This window comes from Akebia trifoliata, chromosome 12 (assembly GCF_017979445.1).
Source record: "Akebia trifoliata isolate Shusen 1 chromosome 12, ASM1797944v1, whole genome shotgun sequence".
In the NCBI taxonomy this organism is placed as follows: domain Eukaryota; kingdom Viridiplantae; phylum Streptophyta; class Magnoliopsida; order Ranunculales; family Lardizabalaceae; genus Akebia; species Akebia trifoliata.
In genome coordinates this window covers 8321163-8338340 of record NC_141386.1, presented here as the reverse complement: position 1 = coordinate 8338340, position 17178 = coordinate 8321163, and the positions used below count along the sequence as shown (strand labels likewise).

At 36.0% G+C, this 17178-nt stretch overlaps 3 protein-coding genes across 5 annotated transcripts; all 3 read right to left on the bottom strand.

The window, feature by feature from the left end:
• Window positions 1–766: 766 nt before the first annotated feature.
• On the bottom strand, window positions 767–10189 carry LOC147388848 (uncharacterized). 3 transcript variants are annotated; one of them, XR_015170668.1, is made up of 12 exons: window positions 9771–10189; window positions 7347–7434; window positions 6549–6640; window positions 6296–6414; window positions 3758–3873; window positions 3542–3669; window positions 3343–3429; window positions 2431–2491; window positions 2277–2317; window positions 2061–2181; window positions 1839–1962; window positions 767–1016 (listed from the first exon to the last, which is right to left on the bottom strand). XR_015170668.1 is itself a non-coding variant. In XM_086418635.1 (11 exons), the coding sequence occupies exons 1-11, from the start codon at window positions 10136–10138 to the stop codon at window positions 1903–1905; spliced, it is 1281 nt and encodes a 426-aa protein (XP_086274761.1). In that variant the 5' UTR covers window positions 10139–10188; the 3' UTR covers window positions 1603–1902. The 3 variants fall into 3 exon arrangements, 1 of the variants encoding a protein (XP_086274761.1); XR_015170667.1 differs by lacking the exon at window positions 767–1016 and adding an exon at window positions 1603–1706; XM_086418635.1 differs by lacking the exon at window positions 767–1016 and having other exon boundaries at window positions 1603–1962; window positions 9771–10188.
• A 3629-nt stretch (window positions 10190–13818) lies between these two features.
• On the bottom strand, window positions 13819–14583 carry LOC147388847 (uncharacterized). Its single transcript, XM_086419656.1, has 2 exons — window positions 14356–14583; window positions 13819–14262 (listed from the first exon to the last, which is right to left on the bottom strand). The coding sequence occupies exons 1-2, from the start codon at window positions 14581–14583 to the stop codon at window positions 13819–13821; spliced, it is 672 nt and encodes a 223-aa protein (XP_086275782.1).
• A 21-nt stretch (window positions 14584–14604) lies between these two features.
• LOC147388846 (uncharacterized) lies at window positions 14605–15300 on the bottom strand. Its single transcript, XM_086419655.1, has 2 exons — window positions 15007–15300; window positions 14605–14844 (listed from the first exon to the last, which is right to left on the bottom strand). The coding sequence occupies exons 1-2, from the start codon at window positions 15298–15300 to the stop codon at window positions 14605–14607; spliced, it is 534 nt and encodes a 177-aa protein (XP_086275781.1).
• Window positions 15301–17178: the final 1878 nt, after the last annotated feature.

Here is a 17178-nt window from a genome sequence, read left to right as displayed (position 1 = left end):
GCAAAGATAAAAAATAAAATAGAAAGAGTGTTCAACATAAATTACAAATGGCTCCAATAGGAAATAAATTAAGGGAAAGTCATTTGACATGGATGGAGGTAGCCATAGAAGATATGAAGGAACATGCAGCTCATAAAACAGAGTTAAATGGCGAAATAGGATTTGTGTTGTCGTCCGCAATAATTGGGATAGGGGATAGACAACAATGACCTATGGCTCTTTTGTATTCCGATTTTAGTAGCCAATTGAGGATAACTTGCGCAAGTTCCATCTTGTTCATTAGGATCATGTCTGCATGCCAAAATGTGGAAGGGGGGGTCTTGGTGAAAATGGATGTGGAGGAGGAGGTATGGCAAAGAGAGAAGTATTCTTTGGTTGGAGAAGGTGGACTCAGACGATTCTACCTGAATTTGGAAGGATTTAGGGAATCACCCTTTTAAAGCTTGATTTTCCTTCAATGTGTTCTCTATCAAATTTTAGAGGAGTTGTTATTCTTAAGTGCACAAATGTTGATGGTATACCACAGATATATTCGCATTAGAAGAAACATTAGCTACTTGGGCAGCCTTTTCGACTAGGGGATCATGATCATCTAGTCGAAGCTTTAATCGTAAGCTTTATGAGCCAGATGCATCAGTGGCCTTAAATTTCACAATGAAAAATGCTGAAATCCAACAAGCAAAAAATTCACTAATTAGGATGTTATCCACCAAAAAACAGATATTCATGATGGACTCGAAACGAGTTTGCTACATTGGCAAAAGAGTGATGTGTGGTACCCGATAACTTTAAGATTGAAATATCAAAGTATTAAAATATAGAATTTAATACATACATCCCAATTAATGAAATTAAATGGATGCCCAAAACAAAGTTAACCATTACATTTTTATCACCACCTGTTAGCATTTTCTTCTTCTCTGAAGGCCTTCGGATGAGAACTCGCTATTGAGACTAGCTATCCTACAATACTTAGGTGGAGTGTATAGGAGACAATAAGAAGCAACCAATTGAACCTGATCATAGCAACTACCACCCTCACAAATTCATAATAAACCGAAATCTTAAAGAGGAAAAAAAAAACTCGGTTTTGAAATTGAAAATTTCAATCGACAAAGACAAAATATAATCCCAATCAAAAGAAATTTTCAATTTGAAAATTCTAAAAGAGTGAAAGAAAGACCCAAAAAAACATTAATTGAGATGATAAACATAGACTTGAATACACGAATTAGCTCACCAAATCTTTAAGAAAAGGTTTTGAGGATAATAATGATGATTGAAAAATAACAACATAAACCTAAACTAATTGTTAATGTAACTTTTCCTTCACACTTCTAACTTAAAACATAGGTATCGATGAAAAGAAATAAGGATATCATTTTATTAACAAAAAAAACATGGAGAGATAACAAAATGTTAATTTTCACCCTTACTTTCAAAATAAACATAATTATCAAAACAACATCCATTATCTATATAATACTACAAATATTTCCTACAATACAAATAGGTGAACATATTTTTCCATAAAATGTGATTCAAACAAAAACCTATTTTTTTTAATCTTTAAGAGGTACCCATGTCTTTGCCAACAAATAATTAGCTTTTCTTAATTTCCTCTTCAACATTACTAAACATAAAATGTTACAAAAAATCTATGCAGTAAAAATGTATAGCTCTACATCCAAAACCCATGATTGCAACTGAAATAGAAAGATTTTGAGAAATCAGCATACGTAACCATGTTTCTTATCTTATGTAATTAAAAGGAAAAATAAGAAGAAGAAAACAAGAAAGTAACATTTTTAAACTACAAAAACAGTCTTTGACTCAACTGGTAAAACTACAGCCCGCAATGTCAATGAGATAAACATCAGATAGTCTGATGTTTGTTGCTTTTCACTTGTACCATCCAGCAAGAAGATGACGCAAAATGAAGCAGAAGAGGCAGCACAAAGCCTGTTGAAAATGCAATTAATTTATGATTTAATAAACCTACATGAGAGAATAATATAAAGGGAAAGTTAAAAAAGAATAGAAAATGCATTAGAAAATACCTGGAACCCTAGAAGCCTAAGGCAGAGTGATTTTTCTGAGCACCGACCAAACCATCTCAAAAATATATTCACGAGTGTACCATCATTTGTTCCAGTCAATAGCCCTGTTTCAGAATCAAGCCTACAAAAGCCAATATGTAACCAAGGGAATCTTATTTTCAGCACCAGTCTAAGTAAATGGATGCCTTGCGATAAGAGTAAGTTTCAAAAGGTTACTTTGGCAAACGATGTCGTGGGCATTTGATGAAGCCAAAAAGCTGAGAAGAAAAACAAAACACATGCAAATTAAATGCTCAGAAACATGGTTCTATTACAAATTGTTCTCAGTTAAGCATGGAAAGACCAAAAAGATTTTGTATTTTGAGTATACCTGAGGACATGAGGCAAGGAAGTTAAGAACTTGGGGCAGGAAGAAAATCATGAGCGTTTCGCTGTGAAAATGAAGACAATCAGTTAATTTAGTATAAACATACATGAATGCAATACCAAGTCAATGACGAGTGGAGTGTTAGTCGGTGGGAAATGCATGCACATACATGTATCGTGGGTTCAAGTACCTAATTGTACTCTAATCGAACAGAAAATGGAAAAGAAACTAAATCCAGGACTAACCTTTACTCAAGACACTTTCCTCATTTTTAGTGTATATTTTCCAGTAGAAACCAATCAAATGGTAACTAACTTTAGACTCAAACAAAGGAACTAATAGAAGCTCAAATAGTTACCTTGATGAACTACAAAAAATACTGGAACCCAAAAAGGAGGCCACCATCACAAAATGATTTCTAGAAACACCAAATTAAAAGAGGAAACTGAAAGCATGCTAGTAATGGGTCCTATTGGGTTAGGCAAATATGATAGGGAAGCCCATATTGCATGTGGGTTGTAGGCCTCAAAACTCATGTTGAGTTAGCATTTTTGGGGCCTGACAGGTCTTGTTGTTCCCAATAAAGTCTAGAAACCAGTTTGTTTCGTCTTGGAATATCTCCTTCATCAGAGTATTCACACTTTTAGTGCATGTTTCCCCCAGTGATGTTGTAATATCGCTGCATACCAGGTCCATATATACTTCAATTTTCAACTAGTGCAAGCCAATTAGCTAATGTGGAAGAAAATGAATAAAAAGCAATTTGGAGAAATAGCCTACAGAGTGCAGAATTGCCACAAGCCAAGTACCAATCAACATTAAAAGAAAAATTAGTCATCGCTGGCATAATAATTTTGTCTAAACTGGGCAACATCATGTATCAATCTGGAACTAATGCCATGAAAGGGAACCCACCTGAAGTGGCCTAGTATGCCAACCACAGCCAGAGCCATTCCAGCGAAGTAAGTGTAGGTGTCACCAACAAAAACTGAAGAAGGATACCTAGAATGCAAAAAAGAAAATTAATTACCAAGAATATTATAGATCAACTCATATGTTTGAGATAAGAATATTTTAAACATAATATGAAACCGAGAGGTCTTAAAATCATCACCAGTTATAACAAAGTAAAGCCAACGTAGTGGTGAGTAAGGGTTGGACAAGGTAAATGGAGAATGCATGAGCCTGTTTATACTCGGGGTCTGTAGATGCTCCAATTTGCATTACGTTATGTATCAAAACCTGCGATCAAGGAAATGCATTATTACACGATATATCAGCATACATAATAAAGCAGGATTGCGATGTTTGCAGAAGATTTTATACTTACAGCGGATGCAATAACAGCCGTTTGCCCAGCTTCAAGGCCATTTAGACCAGCATGAATATTGATAGAGTTTGTGCAAAATACCGCCAAAAGGCCCATGTATAATTTATATATCCATCCTGGTCATATGAGTAAGTAATTTAATCATTCATCAAAAAATAACTATAAACATCCAAAAAGATAAATTACAATTTAACTTAATAGCCAAAAGGTGAAGAGAGCAACTACTCATCAAGTAATCTGAAACTAATTTTGTCTCATTTGACACAAAGTACATGTCCAATTCTCCAGCAAAAAGAGCTAAACACTTTCTAATAGCATGCCAGAAAAACTAGATGGGGAAAAATGTGGCGTAAACGTTCCAAGAAAATATGACGCCAATTTTGCAGTGCTACAGCATGAGAGAGGAACTAAGAGGGTTTCATGTGGATGAAACTTGGTTAGAAATGAAAAGTTAGAAACTACTCCAGGCACTCTAATACCACATTCAGTCAAGAGTTAGATAATAGCCCTCGAAATTAACATTATTTGCAAACCAAGAATTACACAGCATGTTTACCATATCTGCAGACAAGAGCACAGCACCAAATAGCTCCTCCCAACAAAGATGGACTGTTTCGAACACCAAGAATGCAAAGAAAAAAAAAATTAAATACAAGATTTTTTTTTTTCAAATACCCCAGTTTTCTGCTGTTCTACTGTCCAGTAGCTTAGCATTGCATGCCAGCAAAAAGAGGACCAAAAATAAAGTAAATCACAATTGCTTCTGTTTGCTTTCTCCATCTTGCTCTCTTTCTCTCAACTCACTCTCTTGTTCTTCCCTAATGGTATGGGGAAATAAATAATGGGTTATGATCTAAAGAGACTCAGATTTAAAAAAATATATGTAAAAATAAAATATAAATTCAATTTGTACTGTTTTATCCTGATGAAGCTTTAGTTTTTTCACTAATTTTATAGGACCAAATAGTTCTAAGTTCTGCTATTATTTTCTTTGGTACTTTAGACGAAGAAGACTCATACCCAATTCCAGGTTCAGAGAAGAGAGAGAGAGATGAGGGGAGGTATTCACAAGAGAGAACTTTTTATTGGGAAGGAAAAAAAAAAGCAGTAGATCAAGAGGAAGAACCCAAACTTTATGAAGCATAAGCAGATGAAGATGAAGACAAAGTCAATGAATAACAAATCTTACAAGAGAAGAGATTGATCTTTGGAACCCATTTCATTATAGGTAGAATGGTCGGCTAATCCTCATGCTAAAAAAGGTTGCAATTGTAGTTGCAACGTAGAGAAACAAGTAGAAAGAGAAATTATAGACGAACCTTCTCCTAGCTAGGCCATCGGGGTTCAAAGAAGAGAGGAGAGGGAGTTTCGAAGAAAAGAATAGTAGGAAAGTCTGTATGGTATTACCACCGACATGGGATTAAAACCCCATCTTCTCAATTAAACCTTTCCAAAAAAAAGAGTGGGAAGAGAGTGAGAGTGAGAAAACCCATAGCTTTTCAGCAAAGGAGATAATATTGAATGAGAGTTTTGCTTTCTCATCTTCTCATTTAAAAAAGCACAATTGTACTGCACTGAAGGCAAAAGAGGTACACAGAGAGAGAAGGGTTAGTGTTGGCCTCTCACACCATCTTTTTTGCTGACACATGTTGCAATGCAATTGAGCCACACAACACTTGGGAGGAGTACAAGGGAACATGCTTTTTTATTAAAGCAACAAACATTTTACTATAATGTAAAACATTTTTAGAATTTCAAGTACAACATAATTTTGAACTTTTTTTTTATAAACCAAGGGAAAGTTGATTTAAATGGTATGGTCGCAACACTAATAATAACCTCAATGAGATGGAATGTACAAGTTGAAGGTTCTAAATAAATAATAGGAAAACCAAAAAGGACAAAGGAGTGAGAACATATATGAAGACAATTGAATTAGAGTATTCATTCAACCAAATTTTTAGGTTAAGGCTTTGAAGATGATGATTTTTTAGTTTTATTTAGCCTGCACTGTGATATGAATCTTTATTCCATTCATTACGTATTTATGTACCGAAAGTTCTGTCCGGATGTTTAAACAAGGCTTTGATGATTTTCTAGTTTTATTTAGCCTACACTATGATATGAATCTTTATTCCTTTCATTATGTATTTGAATGTACTCAAACTTCTCCACAACTATATGATTATTCAACACATAGCAGAAGTTTGCTCTATGATTAATTTCTGACTAGACTAGATGATGCCAGTTGTGTGATTGACTCTTATAATAAGAAGGGGTTATAAGAATTGCTACCAATAACTAACATCCTTATGCTGTTCATTTCCGACTAATATCACGTGAAGTTACAAGAATGTAGAAATTGCAAAACGTCAATATTTAATTCGTACAAGATTTATACAAAATAAAAAATTCAGGTTGTCTAAGTAAATCCGAAAGGGAAGAAAACAATACCAGATGATTTTGATAATATTATTTTCTTACTTCCTTTAAGCTTCTTATGAATACCATCAATTTTTAGTTTGAGAAACTACTTACCCAGATCCAAAATCTCTAGCCCTACGTATGGAATGAGAGGCTTTGGTACAATGATAGTTGTATGTCCAGCATATGCCATCAAAAGGGGAAGTGTTGCAAAAGTAGGCAATATCAGTTTCCTGCTCTTCACAAGTACATAAGAGCACATAAGCACTCTGCAACAAGAGACACCACTCTTTTGAAAAGGAGAGTGGGCTTCTTTAGAAAATTCTGAAAAAAAATAAAAACTCATTAAGATGATCCAAGAACTTACACCCTCCACGGTACATCAAGAACATCGTCAACAAATCCAAGTAGGGTCATGAAACAGATAGATGCTAATGCTGCATTGTACTCCACAAGCCACTGCAAAACTTAAATACTTAAAAACTATGGAAAAGTTTGATATAAACATGGTTTAAAATATCAGAATGTATCAGCCAAGACTGATACAAAACATTGCAAAATATAAAAATGAAATGAAAGGATTCATACAAAATAAGTTGAGAAGAAAGGAAATGCACAAGATAAGATAAGAAGACTCATCCTCCTCTTCCCAAGTTCTTTTAACCAAAAACACTACACCATGACAAGGTAAAAATAAAGGCCACAATATATTTTCCGTGTACATTTTTACTAGTTAGGCAAATTGTATTTAAGAAAAACTGAAGACTGAAACAGCTTGGTCACAAAACATTCAGACCCAGGAGTATGTAACACCTTAAACAACAATCATCCACTAGCTTCCAAGTGAACTAAAACTCTACAAGATATGGAAATAATGTTACAAAGAAGCCAGAGAAGTGAATCTAGTCTCGCATAAATTCCTATCCTTTTTTAGCCAACTGGGAAAAGAATGCATAGTTGGTTCAACAAAATATTCTGAAAGAACTACATAAGAAACCTTCCAAAATGTCTACTAGTTAAAGAAAAATACATGCACACCATAGGAATCTATTTATAACAATCATTTTGGTGAACTTCAATACCTATGAAATTGAACTTATCCATAAAAAATAAAAACTAAAAACATAAGATTTCAATTTTAATATAAAGTTTTTCCAGTACATACAATGGAGTCTGATGTGAAGTTAAAATGCTGAAATAATATAGCCAAGAGCAAGAAAACTATCGCAACAGCAATACCCAACGATTCAGGCCTGCAAAAACAAAATATAGGGTCATTGTGGCAATAATGATAAAATTTAACTAACAATAATAATAATAATTATTATAAAAACAAAACAAAACAAAAGAAAGAACTGTGGAGAAACATCTTTTATACAGGTCAATTATTAATTGAAATTGAAGATTGTACCAACAACAAAGGTTCTTCAAGTATCCATGGAACTTGGAATTTTATATGAAAAATCTTCTGCATTTAAAATCTTCTCTTATGGATACCACCAAAAATAACATCATAATTCAGGAAGTATTTTTAAATACAATTGTTCTTTTTTCTTGTCAGTATCAACGAAGAGAATTTTATCAAGTGTTCATTTGCAGTTTGTTGATACATTGACCCGTATGAATGCTTCTTTGGAACTCACTTAAAATAAACACTTAGATGCTTTGGGGTACTTATAAGCTTAATAATTAGCTTAAGCAAGAGTCAAATCTTCGACACTGGTGAGGTTGCTAATTTGAAAAAAGCTAGAAGGTTCTATGGGTGGTATATTCCCATGACATATCTCGGTCTTCCATTGGAGGCCCTTCACAAATCTAAAGCAAAATGGGATCCAATAGTTGAAAGTGTTGAAAGAAAATTAGCTATACATAAGCAAAAAAATTCTTGACCAAATTGAGGAAATTGACATTGATAAAGAGCATCCTGTCCAATGTAGCCATTTACTCCCCATCCTTATTCTCTATCCCTATATTAGTTGCCAAACATCTTGAGAAATTTATAAAAGATGACTTGGGATATAATCATAAATTCCATTTAGGTATTAGAAAGATTAAAGATATAAATGTTGCTCTTCTTAGGAAATGGGTGCTTTTATGGATAAATGTGAGTAATTCCAAATATCAAATGTTGAATAATCCACAAACTATCCTAGAACACCTTTATAGCTGTGGGGTTTTGGAGAGGCATTTCAAACTTATGACACATTTGAGGGCGGTATCTGTTAAAACTATGAGAAATGGGATATTAGTGAGACTTTGGGAAGGCCTTTTGTAGGGATTCTAATCTTCAATTCTGAATTCAAGTAGTTATATTTTGCTAACTTCTTAAAAAGTAACAATAAGAAACTCAAATGAGTTCCCATGAACCACCAAGGGCAAGATGAGCATGATTACATATGAGAAGTGACTCTCTACCAATGGAAATCTGTGGAGCTCTAGCATCCCTTTGAAGGTGGCCCTTTCTAAGCGGACATCTATTTGTAGAAGCCCATGGGCCCAGCTCATCCTCACAAAACCGGCTTGTAAGGTGAGGATTACCCCAGGTTTAAATATAGCCCAAGGTCTTGATACCCAGGCGATGTGGGACTATTGCTCACACTCCCCTTCACGTGTAACGTGTCTCCTACATCCATGTGGTTACCCGCTCTGATACCATGTAGAAGCCCATGGGCCTAACTCATCCTCACAAAACCGGCTTGTAAGGTGAGGATTGCCCCAGATGTATATATAACCCAAGGTCTTGATACCCAAGCGATGTGGGACTATCGCTCACACTATTATAGTATAAGTGTGTTTTGGCAAAGCAGTCAAAACCATGATTTCGTAACTCATTTTTTGGCATAATACACCATAACCATGAGGTTGTGGTTCACTCCTTGATCATGCCACCAAAGGCAGTTGCATTCTTTTTTTTTATGTGTAACTGGATTGAAAGTGGACCTAAGACACAAAGTCAATTTAAACTCTAATCTGCCAACAAAATGAACTTAAACTCACTACCTTTTGTCATGCATCCTGGAAAATTCACAAGAATCATCCCACTAGTGATTCAGTAAGATATATTCCACTTTGAAGTTTGAAACAACAAGAACAAAAAGTAAATAAATAAATAAAAGAATAAGTTGGGTGATGCTTAACAAAATCAACCAAAGCATGATGAACAGTGTCCCAGTGAGGAAATTTTTTTAACAATAGAAGGCGAAAAGACCAACCATTTGTCCCCAACAATCTATGAACCATCCTGAAAATCCGAGATCAAAGTCTTCACATTGGTGTTTGCAAATTCATAAATAAGCTATCTTATTTTTATTTCAATTTATAGCAAATCTAAATATCAATAACTCAATTTTGACACAATCAAGATTTGGGTTTTACAGATTCAGACCAACTATGTATCACTCCATATTTATGAAGATTAAAAGAGCTTAAAAAATCCAAAAAAATCTCATTATTATACAAGTTCTTCAAAATTCTTAACAAAACCAAATTCAGAGGAAACCCCATATAAATAAAAGGGTCAAAAAGAGAAATTTAAACATACCCAATTTTAAAAACCAAATAACAATCAATTTAAAGCTGAAGAACTCACACTTTAATGGAACCTTGAGGGGTGCCCTTCTTGTTGATATCATACCCAAATAAATTACGCCTCAAAACGTATTTTGAAGCTACAGGAATCAGAAGGAGAGTAATAATGAACCCCACAAAACTCAGACCCGAGTTAATAAGGATCGATCTCTTCAGTTCTTCTTCGATTTGGTAGTGGTGGAAGATCAAGTAGAAGAATGCGATGAAGAATATAGCGGAGATAGATAAAATTTGGTATATTTTTGAAGGAGTAATTAGGGGTTCTTCTGAGATTGGAGTGACGAGGTGTTTTTGAGTTTGTTTTTGAGTCTCCTCTGAAACGTTTAGGGGAGATTTTTTTGGTGCTGAAGGTCTCTTGCGAGCAGCCATGGCAGACGTCTCAATTGGTGGGATGCAGGGCGTGTTTGGTTGACGTAGAGGTGAGAAATAAGACCTGATGTTATTTGCATTTTGATCGTGTGATACAGGATGGAATATAGTAACTATACCAAAAGAATATAATCCGTCTTTAGCTCAGGATGATCTCATAGGGTCGCCTAAGGATGGGTCCACACGTTTGTAAGCAGATCAGTTCAAGGAGTTGTGTAACGATACCCAAATCCACTTCCTTCTGTTTACCAGGTGTTAGATTCCTTCGAAAACGATTGATTTTGGAAAGAAAAATCAAGTTTTTTTTTTTTTTTTTTTAATTGGAGGAGAAGGGCCATTACGCCAATTTTCATTAGTCTACTTGGAAAACTGAGGTCAAAAGGGCATGTTGTGGCTTAAAATGAGAGAATGTTAGTTAATGCACCTTATACAATGGACTTCTTTTCAAAAACCCACTTAATTTTAATCTAGTAATTTTGAATCCGGTTCAAGGGACAATTAGATAGTCAAAGTAATTTATAAAATATATGCTAAATTTTTTGGAATGGGCTGATTTTTTATGAGGATTATCTCTATAGTAGGGGGATCATCCTCACCAAAAATCAGTCCATACCGAAACTTTCAACCCTAGTTTACAAGTTAAAGAATCGTGGATCGTTAATTTCTACTGTTAATTTGTAAACCACTTTTGATGGGATTAGAAGTTTCGAAATGGGTTGATTTTTGGGGAGGATGATCTCCCTTCCGAAACTTCTAACCCCATCAAAAGTGGTTTACAAAAAAAACTTTAGCTGTTTGTTATCTATCTTATAGTTCCTTTGACCCAATCAAATAATTTTTTTTTCTTTCTTAATGCACCCTCACCTCCTATCTTCACTTATAATATTTTTTAAAACACCTAAAATCAATATAATAAAACATAACGATGGGGCCCACTTTTTTATCTCCAAGATAAGTAGGGATTGAAATTTAATTCTACCACAAATCTTGAGTATATTTCTCACCAATCTCTCCTCCTTTCTTACTTGCGACTCTCCCACATTATCAAACTTTCCCTTTCTCTCTCCATCTCCATCTCCTCCCCTCTTATCTCTCTCACTCTAAATTTGTTCTCTACTACTTGTTGAGTTGTAGGTTGAAATGGCAATGGTGAAGCTAGGTTAGCTAGCATCTCTCTCACTCTCTTTCATTTTTTCAAAGCAACAACATGGTCTTCTCAGGTCACTCTATTGTTGTACCCTATTATGATCGATGACTAAGGGGATAGTTTGAGAGGGGGGGGGGGAGGGAGTCTTTCTTTCTCTCTCTCCTTTCTGTTTAATTTTGCAAATGAGTATAATTTTTATTTTCCCTATTTTATTTAGGTTTTTGGTATACTTGGCCAACTAGTCCAGATTATGATCAGAACAAAAAGTGGACCTTCGATCTTCCATGGACATATCGGTCATGCATATACTCTCACGAGTATTGCTAATTTCTTTCAATGTATAAGTTAGAAGTCCAGAATGAACTGATTTTTGGTGAGGATGATCTCCTCCTCACCAAAAATCAGCCCATTCTGAAACTTCTAACCCCATCAAAAGTGGTTTACAAAAAACGGATGATCCATGGTTTTTTAACTTGTAAATTAGGTCTAGAAGTTTCGGAATGAGCTGATTTTTGGTGAGGATGATCTCTTCACCGTAGAGATCATCCTCACAAAAAATCAGCCCATTCCGAAACTTGTAACCCCTATTTTGAAAAATGTTTGGCTCTCTTTAGGACCTCTGAACGCTTCCCATATATATATATATATTCATCGTTTTTAATTTTTTGATCACTCATGGGGAAGGAGACGAGTCCAATGAGTTCATCACTAGAGTTTATGACTCATATAGGCTTCAATTAACTACTTACAAATGGATTTTTAATCTAAAAAAAAAACACTGATTTGATGCATATCTTATAGAACAAAGATACCTATTTTAGTATTTGTAGTTCTTTGTTTTAATTGTATGTAGGGTAGAGTTAAAGGCACCCCAATTATTACCAAGGGCACCCCACACCATAGCTATTCTTTTTGTTGTCTTATAAGTGTTAAAAGTTTCCGAATGGACTAATTTTGGTGAGGATTGCCTATATGGTAAGGAGATCATCCTCACCAAAAATCAGCCCATTCCAAAACTTATAACCCCATCAAAAGTGATTTACAAAACAATGGACGACTTACTGTTCTTCAACTTGTTTTGATGGGGCTAGAAGTTTCGGAATGGGTTGAACTTTGGTGAGGATGATCTCCTTACCATAGAGAGCATCTGTACAAAAAATCAGCTCATTCTAAACCTTTTAACTCATATAAGACAACAATTTGGCTATGGTGTGGGGCGCCATTGGTAATAATTGGGGTGCCTTTAACACTATCTTTGTATGTATTTTTTGTGTGTGTGGACTGTTTAACTTTGTAAGGTGTTGTGTTTTGTGCCAATTTACTGATATAAGTTGTTGTCATTTATTTGACTTTGATCTAACCTTGCAAAGGTAGGTATTCGGACCAGTTTAACGTGCAAAAATGGTTTGAGAATCCAAATACATGTATGCTTCTCCCTTCTAGCTTTTTTTTATTTATAATTTTTTTTTTAAAGAAAACTGGGATTGGAATGTTGTGCCATATAGAGCTCTACAAAATCGAGTGTTTTGGATCCTCATTGGTTGTTTTAAGTTCATTCTACATATCTCAATTGCTCTAGAGGGGAACTACATATGGACAAGCAAGGGGCCATGGCCCCCTCAAAATTTTAAAATAAAATTAATTTATATATTTCTTTATATAGGGAAAAAAAAGTTAAAGTTAAGTTTTGGCCCCCACAAATTTTTAAAAGAAAAGTATATACATATGCATAGAATGTCAAGTAAAGTTGTGGCCCCTACACGATTTTAATACATTATTTATTTTATTTTATTTTAAAAAAATTAAGGGGGGGGGGGGGGTTAGGCAGACCCCCAACCAGAAAAAAGAAGGCCCTTACATTCTTTCATAGATGTGCCCATAGGCATCTTTACATATGATGTTCTTGAGATTACTAGGGAGACTTAAAGGATCCTACCTAACTCTACCAGGGGCAGTAAGGTAACTAACTAGGAAATCTGCGGCTTGATTTGTCTCTCTAAAGCAAAAAAGAGAAGTCAATCTTTTGGAACAATGAGAATTTAGCTTTGATGGCTTTGACCAACCTCTCTTCTTTCCAAGGAGTCTTGTTGATGTCATTGATGCAGTCGATAGCTATTTTTGAGTCCGTTTTAACATTTAAGGATCTAATGTGAAAGGTATCTGCCATGTCCAAACCTTTTAGGATAGCTTAAAGCTCATGGAACATAATTGATTCCCCATGGGTGGTTTCTGCCAAGGCTCCTATTGTTCTTCCTTGATCATCTTTAATTATAACTCCTTCTCCCCCCACATTGCCTTTGAAGGAGCCATCGGTGTTGAGTGCACATTTACCCTGAACAGACTTAATCCATTTGCATCTCACGGTGTTCTTTACCTCGAATTTGGTGACGATGTTCCAGGAGTTCATAAACTCTCTATTCACAGCGTTGTCTTCAGTGGTTGTGTCCATGCTTTTGGTTCTAAAGATGACATCTCTAATGATGAAGTTTTCCAACAGATTTGAGGGGAGGAAGTTATTCTTGAAGATTCTTCTTCATCTTTCCAACCATTGTGATGTATGAATGAGGGTGCTTAGGGACTTCCCCTTGATGTGGTTACTAAGCCATTCTACCTCAGAGTCCCAGTCTCTGTTTAGGTGGTTGATGTTGCTTCTCTTTAACAATCTCTGCCACAACCCGAAGGCATAGTCGCATCCAAGGAATATGTGACTTTTGTTTTCGGGGGCATTCTTGTAAAAGCAATAATTCGAGTGTTGGGTAATTCTTATGACCATTAGTTTGTCTTTGGTTTTAAGGCCCTTATTCAGTCCAAGCCATGAGGTAGCACTATGTCTCTTGATGTTGTTAGGAAACCAAACTAGCTTGTGCCAGATGACTTGTGGGTTGGGTTGTTGTAAGCTTTTGTAAGCAGATTTCAATGTGAAGACACCTTTCGGATCTAGTTTCCATATCATTTTGTCCTCTTTAGTGTCGTCCAGCTGCAAGGTTCAAATGTTGTCCCATATGGGTCCTAAGGAGGCAGATAAATGCATAGGGAGGATCCATGAGTTTTGGCGAATCAGTGAACTTACTTTTGCTTCCCCGTGAAGCCTTAACTCTATGTTGGTCTCTTGTTGCCTATTGTGTTTCAGAATCACTACAGTGCTCCAAGGCTCATGCCATATGTAGGTCTTGTTGCCATCTCCTATTCTATGCCATATCAAATTTTGAAAAGCTTCTTTACTTTGAAGCACTTTCCTCCACATCCACGAAGTTTCAGTGGGAGGGGGAATGGTCCAGAAGTACCTTCCCTTGATCATGTTTCTCTGAATCCAGTTAACCTATAGGCCTTCCTTTTTTGATGCAATGTCCCAGATCTGCTTAGCTATGGCAGCTTTGTTTTGAAGAGTTAGATCATGGAAGGCCAGTCCTCCTTCCTTCTTGTCCCTTGCTGCCCTCTTCCAGCTAATGCAATGCATTTTGCTTCCCATGTCATGCCCTGCCCATAAGAATCTGGAACAAAGTCTCTCTATCTCTTTTAAGGTTTTTTTAGACAACATGAGTACACTAGTCCAGAATACCTGCATATTGCTAAGAGCAGACTTGATCAGTTCAATTCAGCCAGTTAACGATAGGAATATTTCCTTATAGGTATTGATTTTATTGGAGAGCTTGGTAATTAGTGGTTGGCAGTTAGATAGCTTTAGCCTTGTTGAAATAAGAGGGATTCCAAGGTATCTGACGGGGAAATGTCCTTTAACTATCCGAAGCTCCATGGTTATCTTCCTTTTTTCCCTGTTATTGATATTAGAGCAGTACACATTGCTCTTGTTCACATTCATTTTAAGCCTTGAAGTTCTGCCAAACCAAGTCAAAGCCTCATTCACAGCTTCAGCCAATGAGAGGTTGCCTTTGAAGAAGATCATTAGGTCGTCTGCAAATATAAGGTGATTGATCTTGGGTTCCTTGCATTTTGACATTAGCTTGAGCTTCCCCTTGTTAGTAAGGTCCATCAGTTTGATAGAAATGAGCTCCATTACAATAACGAATAGGTAAGGGGATAGTAAATCTCCTTGGCGAATCCTTCTCCCAAGGAAGTAACATTTGAGGCTGCCATTGATCGAAATAGAGTACATGGGGGAGGACAGGCAGCCCCAAATCCATGCAATGAAGTTCTTAGGAAATTTCATTTTCTCGAAGCAATAAATGATTACCTCCTAAAAAACTAAGTCATAGGCTTTCCTCAAGTCAATTTTAGCAACACACTTGGGTTATCCTCTGTCTCTATGGAAGTTCCTGATGAGCGCATGAGATAGCATGATATTATCTCTGATCGATCTCCTTTTGATTAAGTCTGATTGGTAGGGGCTGATTAGGACGTTGAGGGTGCTTTTGATTCTATTCGCAATGATATTAGAGATGCATTTATAAAGGACTTTGTAACAGGCTATTGGTCTAAACTCATCAACAAATGTAAGCCTGTCAGTTTTGGGCATTAGGGTAATGGCAGTGGCATTAACTTCTTTAACCAGTTTCCCCCTCTGAAAATAGAATTGAATGGCATTGACTATGTCTTTGTTGATTAGGTTCCAAGAATTTTGGTACAAGTATGCAGTAAACCCATCAGGGCCAGGGGCCTTATCTCCATCCATAGAGAAAATGGCTTCTTTAATTTCATTTTCCTCAATAGGTAGCGCAAGCCTATTGGCTATAAAGGCATCTAGCTCATTGAGTTGGATATCCTGGTCTTGGATCTCAATGGGATAGTAGGTTCCATAGAGTTTGTTGTAGTAGCTGAGGATTTCTTATTCCAACTCTTTTTCCTTGTCAAGCCAAGCACCATTACTGTCTTAGATTGAAGAGATCTTGTTGCAAGCTCTTCTAGCTAATAGTGATTTGTGGAAGAAATGGGTGTTCGAATCTCCACGTTTAAGCCAATTGATCCTAGATTTCTGTCAGATGCATGCTTCCTCTCTCTTGGCCACCTCCTGATATCGATAGGCAATGGTCATCTCCTCATTAGCTAGCTCCTCGTTGAGGGGTTGTTCTTAGATGGCTTGCTGGATTCTTTCAAGCTGCTTATAGGTGATCTCTGTGATCTTCTTATCCTCCCTAAATTATTAGGAACTCTAGGCTTTGAGGATTGTTTTTAGCCTCTTGAGTTTCAACACAACTTTATATATCGGGTTCCTTCTCACGGGCTTTTCCCAACTGGCCTTAACAACTTCCTGGAACTTCTCGTCTTCAGTCAAAAAGTTAAAGAATTTGAAAGGCTTTAGTCCATTGTTGTTGTCATTGCCTAGTTTAACAGACATTGGGTTGTGGTCAAATATTCCTGAGGGGTGAAATTCAGCTTTGGAGTTGTTGAAGGATTCAATTCAATTTATGTTGGTTAACACCTTATCTAGCTTCGATAGTATTCTTTTGTCATCTTGTTTGTTGCACCAGGTTAGGCGGCATCCCTTGCTTCTTAGGTCCATTAGGCTGGTGTTTTGTAAGCATTCCACAAAATCTTTAACATCAGCCTTTGTAATTCTTTTGCCTCCAATTTTTTCCCAGCAGATGTTATTGTGTTGAGATCCCCCATCACTAGCCATGGGATGTCAGTGTAGGCAACCAAAGACTCCAACTCTTTCCATAGCCTCTTCCTTTATTGTTTATCATTTGAGCCATAGATAAATGTTAACATGAATGAGACTCCTTTTTCCACTTTCCCCAAAAGATAAATCATCTGATCTGACTTGAAAACTAGGTCTAGGTTTACTTTGTTGCTGTCCCACCTTACCCAAATAAATGTTAACATGAATGAGACTCATTAATGAAAATAATGTGTTTATCAATGTGACTGTTGTTTTTATCAGTAGTTATTTGTTTATGATCTTCATATGAAATTAGGATTTTTAGTTTTTGAATCT